General features: G+C 34.3%; 1 protein-coding gene across 1 annotated transcript in view; it reads right to left on the bottom strand.

Moving 5' to 3' along the window:
* Positions 1–5,805: 5,805 nt before the first annotated feature.
* LOC306660159 (multiple inositol polyphosphate phosphatase 1-like) overlaps positions 5,806–15,407 on the bottom strand; it is a 35,315-nt gene continuing 25,713 nt past the window's right edge. The window contains 1 exon segment of the mRNA XM_079138308.1: positions 5,806–6,616. Within this exon segment, the coding sequence (XP_078994434.1) occupies positions 6,220–6,616 (397 nt within the window). The 3' untranslated portion in view covers positions 5,806–6,219.

Here is a 15,407-nt window from a genome sequence, read left to right as displayed (position 1 = left end):
ATCTGCAGGTGATGCCACATATTAAATTGCAAAGTCATCACTGGAAAATCAAGTTCTACTCTCATGCAGACTGGGAAACATTTTCTAGCAATGTATGTAACAAGATTCTTCTGATATAAAACAAGTGGTCATGTGATATTTGCTGTAACACATGGTTATTACAATGGTAGCCAAAGCAGCAAACTCAATTTATATGATGAAGTGGGGCAGAGGACATTGACATGGAGCAACATATGCAACTTGCTTGTGGCAAGCTGGCAGCAAATTCTTGCCTTTTTCATCCCCCCTAAAACTCTATTTCATGAATAGCTGGTAAAGAGGCTGTCATTGCTGTGTGCTCAATGAGCCTGGCTCTAAGGACTCAACAGGTGAGTTACAGGAGAGAGGCTATAAGGATTGGCATAAGCAGATGACAGCTGCATCACTGAATGAAGATGGGTTCGGAGTGTAGACCACAGACATAATTCTGATTTAAGTGCAGAAATTATCCTTTTGTGGCCAGGGATGGGGATGGAATTCCTAAGACATTCTAAGGGATATTGTTTATAAAAGAGGGATAACTCCTGTTAACACACACACATACTATGCACATACACTATCTGAGAGCACAAAACATTTTTTATCTCCAATGCCTAATGCTAAACCTGACACATAGTTAGTGCTCGAACAGTTCTATATAAAAGCAATGAAAAGGAAAATAAATGTCTAACTAAGGTTCCCATTATTCTGGAATTAAAACTTGAAATCTCCAATGAGATACGAATTGTGCCTTGTTTTGAAATACTTCAAACATACCTCAAAGGGATAGTTTAAAAAAGACTCAATTAACCTGCCCCACCTCTGGGTAATTCAGAAACCTAGACCATGTGCATGGTGCTGACTGCCAAGCCTGGGCAGATGGAAGAAACAGATTTGTCTTAGGAAAGGTCACATACAAGGCTCTGATCACACTTTCTACCTCCCATTTCCTGCAACTTCTTGGCCATAGCAGTTACATAGCCAAGGGCTTCAGAGAGCAAAGGATAGCTTTTTCAAAAGCAGTTTTATTGCAGTGGTAAGCAGAATCAAGTGATTAAAGTAGTTTACAATTAATCTGCACACCAAAAAGTCCCAAATGATCTAGGTCCAAAGTCCACTTATTCCACTCACTGGCTATGACAAATGTGAATAGTACTTTAACAAATGTGAATAGCACTTTAAGTGTTAAAAGACAAAAACTCTTTCTCAGCCTTAGTTCCACTTATGCAAACTAGGTTTCATACTACCAACTTCATATGCTATACTGAGGAAGTAGATTAATACGAAGTATTATCTATAGCACTTAGCAGGTATATTTCTCTTGCTCAAATATTATTTAATACACGATTTATTTTATGCATAACCTAAATGACACCAGGTACATTCCTGAGAATTGAGAATTACAAAGTACTTTGGTACATTATGCTGTGCTACATGAAAATATTTTTTTCTTAAGACTGGATTTTTCACATTAACATCCTGCCCCAAGAATCTCAATTTCACTGCCACTCTTTAATTACATAGTACTGAAGAAGCAATAACTGAGACTCAAGAGTTTTTTCACAGCATGGATAGCACTTGAGTGGATTAAGGAGACTATAAAACTGGAACAATCTATAACAGTCTAATTAAAAGTCAGGCTCTCATCTTAACTTCCATAATGCAAAGAGTGATAGAAAGGTTCAGAGAGCAACACTGCATAAGAAGGGCAAAAGCACTACTGTCTTGTCTTTGCAAGAAGGCAGAGAAGGAAAACTTGCAAGGAAAAGAACCTAATGATCTCTCAAAAGAAAGAGCAAAAACAGTGTTCTCATCTCCAATTAAGAACATTTGTTATTATTGTTGGGCATGGGTGCATACCTGTAATCCCAGTGGCTTGGGAGTCTACAGCAGGAGAATCACAAATTCAAAGCCAGTCTCGGCAACTCAGCAAGACCCAGTCTCTAAATAAAATGTAAAAAGGAGCTGGGGCTATGGCTTAGTGGTTAAGTGCCCCTGAGTTTAATCCCCAGTACCAAAAAAAAAAAAAAAAAAAAAAAAAAAAAGGAAAAAAATGGCATATAAAAGAACATTTATCAGTTCAGTAGAAATATATTCACCCAAAGGTATATTTATAACCTTAGATAACCTATATTAAAGCTGGACTGTTTTTCCAGAATGAGAGTATTTGTAGAAAGTTTCTAAAACACCCATTTTTTAAAAATTTTATTAGCACTTTGTAGTTATACACAGTAGTTGTGTTCATCCTGACAAACTCATACATGCATGGAATTCAATTCCAGATCACGATCCCTCTACCTTCCTGCCTCCCTCCCCTCCCCATTCTCCTTCCTCTACTCTGCTAGACTTCATTTTGCTCATTTATTTTTGATTGGTTTTTACCTACACATAAAGGTGAAATTCCCTGTGGTGTATTTATATATGCCATGACATGGTTTTTTAAAGAATTCATTCTGCATTACCTCCCTTTCCCATCTCTCTCAGTCTCCTTCTTTTATACTACTAATCTTCCCTTTATCTTTATGATATATCCTTCCCTGCCCCTTTCTTTTATTTTATTCCCTCTTTTACATTTGAGAAAACATTCAAGCTTTGAATTTCTGAGTTTGGCTTAATTCACTTAGCATGATATTCTCAATTTCCATCCATTTACTAACAAGTGCCAAATTTCATCCTTATTTACTGCTAAGTAGAACTCCATTGTATGTGTGTATATATACACATATATGTGTATGTATATATATGTATATATATCTCACAATTTCTTAATCCATTCATAATAAATTCAAAATTTATCTATTGTGAACTGAAAGTAACCACATTGTTAATGTTTAATCAAGATCATCAGAACTGAGCTTGGTAGGGATGAACTCTAAGAAAAAAGCAGAAAATCTCTAGATTTTCATCCCCATTTTCCATATTAACTATTTTAGAAATAATGTAAATATTCTAATTAAGATTGTTATTATATCAAGAGTATTAGCTAATTCAGAAAGCTATCATTTTAATGAAAAAATATTCATTTTCCCAGTACAACAAAAAAAAGTGTGATTATTCATTACTTGGGTCTACAAAATGGTTTAAAACCTAGGAATATATGAAAGATTTTGAACTGAGACTAGTTTTAGAATAGAATCCGAGCTGGGTGTGACAGCACATACCTGTACTCTTAGCTACTGGGGAGGCTACAATGGAAGGACAGCCAGAGCTTACAAGTTCAAGGCCAGCCTACACAACATAGTAAGAATCCATTTCAAGAAATAAGAGAAGAACCCTTCTATCTTAAAATGTATTGCTTTAGTAATGATAAAATAAAGTTTTAAAAAAGTTAACCTCCTAATGTGTTAGTAATGAAGTTCAAACCACAAACCTTTAAATGGAAGAAAATGACAAATTTTTTTGTTGTTTTTGTAACTGTGAATTTACCAAAAGTGTTTTACCACTAAACTACATCCCCAGTCCTTTTTAATTTTTTAGAGGATCTTGCTAAGTTGATAAGGGTCTTGCTAAATTGCCCAGGTTAGCCTTAAACTTTTGATCCTCCTGTCTCAGCATTCCCCATTACTGGGATTAGTCCCAAATGGCATGGTTAAATACAAAAATTTTCAAATACATGTTCATTTACAAAAATCTTAGAAGGTTCTTCATTAAAAAAAATTCTCAGGTCAAATAAGGTAGCATGTTAAGACTGGGGCATCCACAGGAAACAGATTCCTAAGGTCATTTGAACTCAGGATCATTTTCTTATAACATCGATATTTTCTTTTTAAAATTTGTGTGCTAGGGACAGTATCTGAATTAATCTGTACCATGTCCATTTCTGAATACTTACCATTCTGGAATAATTCCATTTCTCAAAATGCCATAAAGAAATGGAACTTTGGGATTGGGGTTGCAGCTCAGTGGTAGCACACTGCCTAGCACGTATGAAGCACTGGGTTCGAGCCTCAGCACCACATAAAAATAAAGGTATTGTGTCCATCTACAACTAAGAAAAAGAAATTAAAAAAAAAAAAAAAGAAATGGAACTTTTCATAGCACAAATAACATACTTAAAGTCCCCAAGGGTTGACTCATTTCATATACTTACTCATTAGTGTTATTTTTTTAAAACAGAAAATTCATTCAAAGGGTACTGGCAAAGTCCCATAATCCAACAATTAATATAATTTTAAAGGTACCCCAGTCATCTTTTGCAAAAATGAAAGGAGCAAGAGGTTTTCTTGTCCACATAAAAAGTATTTAAATTTTTAAAATCTTATCCCTAAACTAGCGTACAACTTCACTGACTGGAAAATTAAACATTAACTAGAAACTAAAAAAGATCCTATTTTAGTTTTTGTTCTTTAAGCCTAAAATGGATTTCTCCATTATTATAAACTGAAATTTGGCTGAAAGAGTCCTAAACCAAATCACACCTAACAATTCATACACAGACACATGCATATTTTTTAAAACCTTTTTTAGTTGTCAATGGGCCTTTATTTTATTTATTTATATGCAGTGCTAAAGATCAAACCCAGGGCCTCACATATGCCAGGCAAGCACTCTACCACTAAGCCACAACCCCAGCCCCCAAAACATGCATATTTTAAATACATGTTTGTTTGCATATGGTCTATTCCCTCAAAAGTAAACTATCAAAAAATTAGTACATTAGTGGATTCCAGTAAATTGAGATTTCACTGCATGTTATTTTGTAAGGGTAACTATACATTTGACAAAAATTCTACATACCCCTTTGAAGAATACCATCTTTAAAGTGAAGACAGATTAAAATAAAATACATTAACAATAATCTATTCATTTGAGGAAATTTCTACTGAAAACTGCCTTATGTTGCCTGACTGACTAAAGGCTGTATGAAATTCCAACATTAATTACTAACTGAATTTCAATAAAGAGAGCAGAAAAGGCCAGGTAATGAAGAATTTTGTTTATTGTAGGAAATACTTTCATGGCATTTGACAGAATTCAGAAGTATTTCTATGAAATGAGTTCAAATCTGTGAAACTAAGTCAGCGAGGATGAAATTTCCTTTTTTTTTTTTTTTTTTTAAGGAAAGAAAAAGGAATCAAACAACCAAAAGATGCATTTCACAACCACAAGAATGGGAAGTTATACTCCATGTATATATACTACATCAAAATACACTCTTGTCTTTTTAAAAAAAAGAAAAAGGCTGCATTTCATATAACAAAATATAAAAATGAGAGCCAAGGAACAGAATGAAAAAGATACCTAAACAATGAATTTTAAGAAACTGATTTATCTGACTTGTTGCTAATGGTCCTCTTTATCTTTCCATTGTTGTATACTTAAAATAGGTCTGATAATTGAAATGGCCTTGCAAGACTTATTAAGAGTAAAAGGAATTACTGAAAAAGAGTTTAAATACTTTATAAATACTATTAACAAAAATAATTATTTTACTTTTTGTCTTGTTTCATTCAGTGAAGATGCCCTTTTAGCTTTTTTTTTTTTTTTTTTTTTTTTTTTGGGTACTGGAGATTGAACTCAGGGGCACTCGACCACTGAGCCACATCCCCAGTCCTATTTTGTATTTTATTTAGAGACAGGGTCTCACTGAGTTGCTTAGCACCTCACTTTTGCTGAGGCTGGCTTTGAACTCGAGATCCTCCTGCCTCAGCCTCTCAAATTGCTGGGATTACAGGCGTGTGCCAACTCTCCCAGTGAAGATCCCCTTTTAAATCAGTCCCTTTCTTAACAGTTTCAACTATTAGATACTAGTTTTCTTCTAAAGTGGTAGTCCTACTTAATCACAATTAATACTAGAACTGTCCCTTCCTGGGATAAACAGATCTGTAGCACAATTGGACCAGTTAAATCAAATTATGGATCATTCAAGTGACATATTTTGATGATCCAGGACTTTGCAAGTATCATTTTAAAATCATTCTACTTCAGTGTGAGGTTTCTCATGTAAGTTAGAAAAACTTCATTTCTGTAAACAATTGCAGTGTTAGTTGTTTCTCTGAATAGATATTTTTCTTAAGAGAGCTGCTCCAGTGAAAATCATTTCTTACCTACCTATCAGACCCCCCCAAAGGTTTTTCTGTGAAAAGACAGAAATAGCCAAGTAATATGAAAGCTTCTGTAATCAAGATATTGTCTACCCACTACAAATGTAATCACTCCCTGTGGGGAAGCACTGATGAACTAAAAATGCTCTCCAAGTACTCATAGCTCATCAGATGTGATGTTCACCTTTGGTAATTCACATTCTTCACTGGTTTGACAACTCTGGAGGATGTCTTTGTAGTGGTTCTTCAGATCCTCATACAAAGAAACAGTTTCTTGTGAGTGAGCCAAGGGCAAGACCTTTTCATTCAATAACATCTGCACTTGAAATTCTTCTTTAGGAGTCTTAGCATTTTCACAATGGTAAAGCACAAATATTAGGTTGGAGGCATAAGGTACAATATGACCACTTCGGAACTTTCGATGCATTTGTTCCTCGTAATTATAAGCTGTTAGGGGCTCCTTGTCTTTGAAGTAGCCCATGAGAGAAAGTAGTGGAAGAAGGGTCTCTGCATGACCAAACTGAAGGATGACTGGAGAAGAAACTGGTTGAGACCTTAAAAGAGAAATTGAGAGGCAAAATATACATGTTCATATCATCAAACATAATATTTATACTTAGTCATAATCTAACTTTCCCACCCTTTTAAAATAATTTTAATTAATCCTTTTAAAAATTATTCATTTACTTAGTAGTAGTGGGGATCGAACTTAGGAGTGGTCTACTATCGAAGTGTATCTCCAGCACTTCTTAATTTTTATTTTAAGAAAGTGTATCCCTAAGTTGTGAAAATTACAGCTCAGAATCTTCTGAGTCACTGGAATTATAGGCTTGCCATCAGTGACATGCAGCTTTTTCAAAAAATCTTTATATACATGGCTGGGGATAATGGCATGTGCCTATAATGCCAGCTACTTGAGAGGCTGAGGTTGGAGGATAGTGAGTTCGAGGTAAGGCTTGGCAATTTAGTAAGACCCTGTAGACAGAAAGAGGAGAGGTGAGGAGGGGAAGGGAGGGGAGGGGAGGGGTCACATGAGCCTTTTAAACATCCTGGAAAACTAAATTCACATTAAAATAAACTAGAGAAAAGTAAATAATAGAATGAGAAGAATAACATTAATAGAAACTAAAAGTATACTAGAAACACATACTCAAAAAATACATCAAGGGCTAGGGATGTGGTTCAGTGGTAGACTGCTTGCCTGGCATGCTTGAGATCCTGGGTTCAATCCCCAAGCACCACAAAAGCAAAAATAATGACAACAACAAAAGAACAAATAAACAAAAAACCCCACAAATTTTAAAAACCTAAGCAAACAGATTTTTAAAAAATCAAAATTGTAGTGGTATTAAAACAAGACTTTTTAGACAATTATTCACTGCTTAAAAGATGTAAAATTTAAAGTCATTCACCAATAGGAGATTCCAAGCTTCTCTTTGTATATTTTAACTTGGTCATCTAAAGTACCTAAAATCTATATTTATTTCCAAGAAATATCCTCTTGGGTTAAAAGTCACAGAGCAGTCGCATTTAGACCACAACCATAATTAGTTTGAGCTGTAAAACTATCATTAAATTTTGAATTATTTATCAGTATTTAGGAGCTGGGAGAAATAACATTCGTAAAAATCCAGATTTTTGGCTCCTCTTGGAAACCTGGAAATTTGGCAACACCAATCCATGTATTCCCATATGGCAACAATCAGCTGAACAGGAATACATTTACCCTTTAGAGAGGGTATACATCCAATGCACAGTACATCGTTTTTCTACATTGTCTACCATAGGATAAATTCATTCCTCTGCTACTTTCCTTTTTCTCTTTTAGGTATATAGAAGTCAAAGCTAATACCACTGTTATCATTTAAATATAATGAAATTTAGTGATGTAAGTTTTTTTAAAATAGAAATACACTGTATACTGTAAATTCTTTAACTATTAATAGCAGAAATCTCAAAGCCAGGAACAGCCCTAAATCCAATGTGCCATTACTGCTCTCCTTAAGATTAGGACACAGGGGAGCCAGCAGCAACACCCTCATTTTCTCATGGAAAGAATTCACTGTAACTCCTCTTTCCCCCACTGAAGAACTCCACAGCACTGAGAACGAGATATATGATATTATATCCAAAATATTATCATTTCAACATTATATAAAAATGCTTTATGAACTAACATCCTTTTTTTCCACCAAGACTTTGTATAGACATCTCAATTCAGACCAGACCTTTTCAAGTGCTAAATAACCACATGTGATTGGTGGTTAAGTGTTGAACAAAATAGAACATCCAGAGGTATGGACAGTCTTACAAACTTAAGATTCAAATATCAATCAAATGAAGAGGAAATAGAAACAAAACACAAGACAAATAATATAAATATGTGAAAAACATGTTTTGAGGAACTAAAGAGATCAAAGGGAAAGGGTTATATATAAATTATAAGAATTCAAATTCTATTAAATACATTCAAGTGATAGAAGAAATTAAACCTAGGTTGTGACCCCTCTTTTATCTGCTTTGCTGCCAATCATGTTAAAACCAGCTGTTTTTCAGAAGTTGAGGAAAAAGGTATTTTAATAAAATGCTTATTGGAGTTGTACTCCATTTGTGTATAATGAATCAAAATGCATTCTGCTGTCATGTATAACTAAATAGAACAAACAATAAAAAAAAAATAACATGTGGGTATTCAACAGAAGTAGGAAACAGTGCTCTGGGAATCCAGGTGAACACTTGCCTCAATTGTGTGTTTTTTTCAAATCATAGAAAAAAAGTATTATTCAATATTACCATATGTTTAGGGATCTTATCCTTAGTAAATTTTTGACAAAGGAGAAATGAGTACAATTGCATCTGTGATTATTTGTTATTTTTTCGCCTTTTCCCTTTTTGCCTCAAAGTGTCTTGCGTGTAGTAGACACTCTCACAATTTAAGAGTGATGTTGTTTGTATTCATGCAAGAGGACCTAGATAAAATGACTGCATTCAAATTTCCAGGATGTAATAAAAGACTTTTCAAAGATCCATTTGGTTAATTTGTTAGATGTGACAGGCCCTACCATTTCATGTCAAGTCCCAGATACCAAGCTAGTTTCTTTAATCAAAAGTGTGGAAAGTGGGTAGAGGGGAATGGTGAGGAAAGAGCCCTGAGGTAAAAGAACCAAATCACAAAATAAAACATATTCCTCCCTCTTACAGATTAGCGTGTGTCTAACATTAGGAGAACTCAGAGAAGGAGAATAAATTCTTCTCTCTGGGGAAAAACTGGGTGGGTTTTGCTGAGGAGGTGGTGTTGGAGATGTACTGTGAATACACTCCTAGTAAAACTTCAAACAGAAACGCTGCCTACTATATCCCTAATAAAGTGCGGCAGCTGGTTTACACTATGATGTTGGTATATGCTTTTAGAGATGAAAAAACTGAAGTTAACTTACTTGCCTGTCAATTAAACTCACTAGAAAAATGCCATCCATTAAATTCAAAGAAGTGATTTGATGATTATGAATAACCTAGACCTTTTCAAAAAATATTTATTCCTTTCAGTCTCATTTATAAGCTCAATTTTTCAAAAGGTTAGCTTCCTTAAAACAGAACACACCTGAAATTATACAAAATAAATTTATAACTTGATCGCTTAACTTTGTCAGTCCAAGCCTTCGGAAAATAAAGCATCAGACAGAATAAGTGAGCATAGTAGAAGTGAGGGGCACAGTCCTGAAGCTTGAAAACCAGAGGATATAATCTACTCAGTCAAGTTTCTGCTCCTCTCTCAACCTTGATTTCTGCAAAATGAAGACAAGTCACTTCCCTTGTAGAGCTGTTGGATTTGAAATATAGCAATAAATCGGTGCTCTGCATAGAGTAGTCAATCAATGTGTGATAGCAAATACCATGGCAAGAGTCAAAGTAGTTAGTTACAACAGTGAAATGCCCCAGGTCATACAGATTGGTAGTTTAGAGTCCAGGAGTTGAGTTCAGGTTCAGGTCTCTTTCTAAAATAGCATATATAAGACTTTGTACTAAAGGACATCATGATATCGTGAACAACTCATCTGATTGAGTAACATTTTAAAACTCATCAGATATCCCTAAGTGTCAAGATTCAAATGCAAAAGCAAGACTATAGGCATATCATAAATCAAGTTTCATGGATATAAAACAAAAATCAGTTAGAAAAATCTTAATACTTTTTTTGTAAGAAAATACTTGCATGTCTGAAGTAGAACAAATAATTTAGGAATTGGAACACTTCAGTTTACTTTTAAACCATTGTTGATTTAAAATAATTTCAAATCAAATCAGGGTTTTTTTTGTTTTGTTTTGTTTTGTTTTGTTTTGTTTTGTGGGGTGGGATAGCTATTTCAAGGTTATTTCAAGATCCTAGCTAAGGAAGACCACATTGCCAGTGCTTGGTAAAAGGCTCATAGTATTTAAATCTGAATTGGCCAATTTAAAACATGGTTTAGTGATGTGTGATTTGACCCAGCACATATTAAATTCCACAGAACAAGACAATGATTTACTTATTAAATAAAGCATTAATTCTTCACCAAGAATGTGTAAAAGAACATAATTCTCAGGCATTTAATCTGAAATAATATGCAGTAAGAAAAAAATTCAATAAAATATGCAGTCCTACAAAAAGCTAGTCATCAATAATGTGAGTCTGCAAGAGGATGAATAAAGACAGGTAAGAAACTGTCCTTAAGGAACATTCGACATGACTAATTTAGAGACACCATGCCTTCTTGAGGCAAAATATAAACTGATTTCTACTTATTTGAAACTCAACTAGCAAAATATCAAACTCTAGTATATAAAATACCAACTACTTCCATGGCAATACCTACATCCAAAATGAATGTATTTTTCTTCAAAGGGTTAATATAATCCTTAAACAGGTGCTCACACTTACACCCGTTTGTTCTTTTATAACTTACTCAAATTTCTATTTTTTTGAACAAAGTTAAGTAGCATTAAGTGTCAAACGGAAAAACATATCATGTTTCTTTTCTAAATTACACATGAACATCCAAAACTGGGACTTGGGTACCTTTGATGACAGGAGGCTGAAAAAGTTGTAGGGTTTGTGTGTGTGCACACATACAAAAGGGCTTTTTTTGAGTAGTCTGTGTAACTTCAAATACCTCAAAGCAAATATATTAATATATTTAATATATTTATAATTATATATTATATAGTTATATTAATTATAATATAATAATCATATTAATATAAGATTATTAATAGTTCAGCATTCATCAGAAACCATTAAAGTTATGTCAAAGTTGTTATAAAATAATCAGTAACTTCTGTGAAGAAGTAATTTGATTTCATCTCTAGGAACATGTTGCTCTTTGCTTTAAGTGTTATAACTTAGGGTAAGTCAATCTGGTTCTAAGTCATCTCCTAGGAAGTGATTTACTCCAGTTAATATAGGCCCCATCACCATTTGAAAGTACCAAATCCTGGTTTCTCCTTAAACACATCCCAAGAATGACATGGGAAATTTTCTGGTTTCATTTCTAAGTTATTCAGCTTTCCATCACTGTGAAAAAATACCTGAGAAAATCAACTTAAGGGAGGAAAGAATTATTTCGTTTCATAGTTTCAGCAGTTCCAGTCCATGGGCACTTAGCTTAATTGTTTGTGGGCCTGTGGTGCGATGAAACATAATGATAGGCAGTATATGGTGACGGAAAGCTGTTTACCTCCTAGTAGCCAGGAAGCAGAGAGATAGCAAAAGGCACCACAGACAAAAGACACCCTTCACAGATATACTACTTTCTCCAACTAGGCCCCACCTCCTAAGTTTCCATCACCTCCCAATAGCCTAAATTAGCTATGAATTCAACAATTGGTTAATTCATTGATAAGATTAGAGCTCTTGTGATCCAATCACTTCCAAAAGCCCCACCTCTGAGCTTTGGGGACAAAGCCTTCAACACATGAGCTTTTGGGGGACATTTATACCCAAATCATAACAATTTTCAACTTTCTCCAATTCAGAGTTGGTCTATGATTAAGCCCAAAATACTGGCAACAGCAAATGGGAATAAATCTATATCTAAATAACAAAGAAGTTATCTCCCCTTCCCCCACATATACACACACCACAATGTATGTAGATGCAAGTTATAGTCAGAAATATGGGAAATATAAAAGGAAATACTCAATTACATTTATATACAGGGCCTCTGCATATCATTTTGTTAGATGATTACTGAAAGCATAAAGATTGCTATATCCCACTTTGTGAACCCACGTAGCTTTCTTTGACAATACCATTCAGTATTAAAGTGGTACAAGTCTCAGGATGCCTTAACAGAGAGGCAGAAAGATAGAAATGTTTTTTAAAGGAGAGGCTGCCAAGGCAATCAGTTATAAGGCATATTCAATATATTGCATCTCAGGTTCACTGCATCTGTGGTTCTTAACTTTTAGGGGGCACGAAACCACTTGAGAATCTGACTAAAGGAATGGGACTTCATCCCGGAAAAATACACATATCCATAAAAATCTGAGTTTAGATTTTCTACATCCCAATAATCTCTATACTATATGTTATAACCTGACATCCTGAGGAATAATGCACCTACAGTTCTGTCCCAAGATCTGGTGATCTGTCATCTATCTCCAGATCACATCCATTCCAGAAGTCTCATAATTTTATCTTAATGAATTCTGTATTTAAAATGTCTAAGCAGAATGCATTAAATTTATAAACTTAACACCAAATTAATAATAATTCAGATGTTTTATGGTTTGCTTTGCACTTTCCTATTTTTCTTGAATCTTTCTGTTTATGATGTTATGATCCACCAAAAAATACAGACCTCTATTTCTCAAATTAACTTATGTCCTTCATTTGTAATGTCTGTTCTTTCTTTGGGACTCCTAGCAAAATAATTTCCAAGAAAAGAAGGAATGGAAAGGCATAAAATGCCTTTCTGTTCTCTCAGAGATGAATATAGTAAACTCAAGATGTTATATATTCTAAGTAACTAAACCACTTTAAAAGAACATTTAGCTTTAAAAAAAATCTAAAAAATGTAAACATTAGTACAAATATAAGAAAATGAAAAATCTATATGAACATCTGAATAGAAAAACACAAATTCATCATATTTTCATATTGGGAGCTGGTAGGTCACATCTTATTTTACAAAGTCCAGTGTGGTCAAGTGCATTACCTGATCCAGGAAGTATGTGGCTCTCCAAATTCAACTTTTCTTTTACTTACATGAATTGGTAAGGAAATTTTATTAAATTTTCAACCAAAAAAAAATTTATTTTAAAGTTGAAAATTATATCACTAAATGAGGATGATGATGTGTGTGTTCAAAGTAGGTAAAACACCCAAAGCAAATACTTAAGTCATTCAAAGGGATCAACCAGAAAAACAACTAATAATTGCATGTTTTCCCTTAAATGTACTCAGATATATCTTTCTAAGCTCTTAATTCATGGTTCACATTCAACTAATATTATGCAGAGTGTTTTTAAACATGATCCAGGAGGATCAAATAGAGCTTTAGACAAGTCATATAATTCCCATGCTTATGTAACAAATAAGCAACATGAACTGTTAGAGATATGAGACGTTTGGGGAAGAAAATTACCAAGAAAAAAAAATTTTAAGTCTTTTTATACATTTGATTGGGACATCAGCTCCAGTGCATATCTGGAGAAATATGGATCTGACAGACTGACACAAATCTAGAACTATAATGACTCAAGTATAAAATTTTTCTCAAGCAAAAATACATAAAAACAAGTTCCAATGCCAGCCAAAATTGAGTAACAGGTTTTACATCCTGTCTTAAACTACTAGAAGGTTGGACCAAACATAAGAAAAGCAGTTTTTAAATACTAAACTATAATCAGAGTAAGTGAGAAGGAAGGCCAATTAAGTGAACCTAACTAATTGCCCCAGCTTACAGTTTGCAGGCTATAGTGCAGGAAGGAGGAACCCAAAAGCAAGGCAATCACCAGATGGGAGTGCGAACTTAGGCAGGCCACACAGGCTAGAATTCACAAGACAGTACCAAAGAACAGAAAGCTATAGCAAAGAGAGGTCTGCAGTTCAGTAGGGTTTTTTCAAGATGTCAGCTGCTATTGACAGAACAAGCATGTGAGAAAACAATGCAAATCTGGGGTGAAGGTGGTAGCAGGGAGGAAAGGTGAATAAATTTCCAAAGCTAACAGAAGGCAAAAGGAATAGTTTGTGTTCACACAAGCTAGACTGGGAAAACATCAAAATACACAGATATCAATAAGAAGAAATGCCTCAAAGACAGGACAAAATTGACTCATCAAAAGATATTTTTTAAAATTATTTATGTTTTTATTTTTTACATACTGCATTTTGATTAATTTTACACAAATGGGGTACATCACTTCATTTCTATGGTTGTACATGATGTAGATTCATACAATTCATTACCCTATGTACAAGTGTGACACGAGTGGTATGAATCAAATGATATTAAGGAAAAAAAGAAAACCATAGACTAGCAAAGCATATTTTTAAAGTACAAATCTGACAAAGGACATTTCTAGAATATATATAAAGAACTCTTATAGTAATAATAAAGAAGATACACAACCTAATTTAAAAATGAGTAAGAAGATGGGCACGGTGGCACAAGCCTGTATCCCACAAGCTTCAGGAAGCTGAAGCAGGAGGATCTCAAGTTCAAAGTCAGTCTCAGTAACTTAGCAAGGCCCTAAACAACTTAGTGAGACCCTATCTCTCAATAAAATATTTTAAAAGGGGCTGGGGAAATGGCTGAGTAGTTAAATACCCCTGGGTTCAATCCCCAGTATCAAAAAAAAAAAAAGAGATCTGAACAGATTTCACGACAGTGAATAGTAAATAAGATGGATAGTAAATAAACACACAAAAAGATGCTAACTAACTCTAGTTATTAAGGAAAGGCAAACTAGGGCTGGGGATGTAACTTAGTGGTACAGTGCTCGCCAAGCATATGTGAGGCCTGAGGGTTCAATCTTCAGTATTGGGGGGAAAAAGTGGAAAAGGAAACACAAACTAAAAGCACAAGGTACCACTACACATCCATTAGAATGACTAAAATTTAAAAGACCTACCATATTAAGTATTGGTCACAAAGTGGAACAACTGGAACTCTCATACAATGATGGGAAATGTTTGGCAGTTTCTTAAAAAATTAGAATAAAACCTACATATGACTTAGTTTTTCCATCCCTAGGGTAACCCAAGAGAAATAAAAGCATATGTGAAACAAAGACCATGAATGTTTTATGTGTAATAGTCCCAACAACCCAAATGTCCATCAAAAAGTGAACAGGTAACCAAAT

Source organism: Sciurus vulgaris (assembly GCF_902686455.1).
Source record: "Sciurus vulgaris genome assembly, chromosome: 4".
Classification (NCBI taxonomy): Eukaryota; Metazoa; Chordata; class Mammalia; order Rodentia; family Sciuridae; genus Sciurus; species Sciurus vulgaris.
Note: the sequence above shows the minus strand (reverse complement) of the source record. Positions and strands in the feature narration are given on the sequence as shown.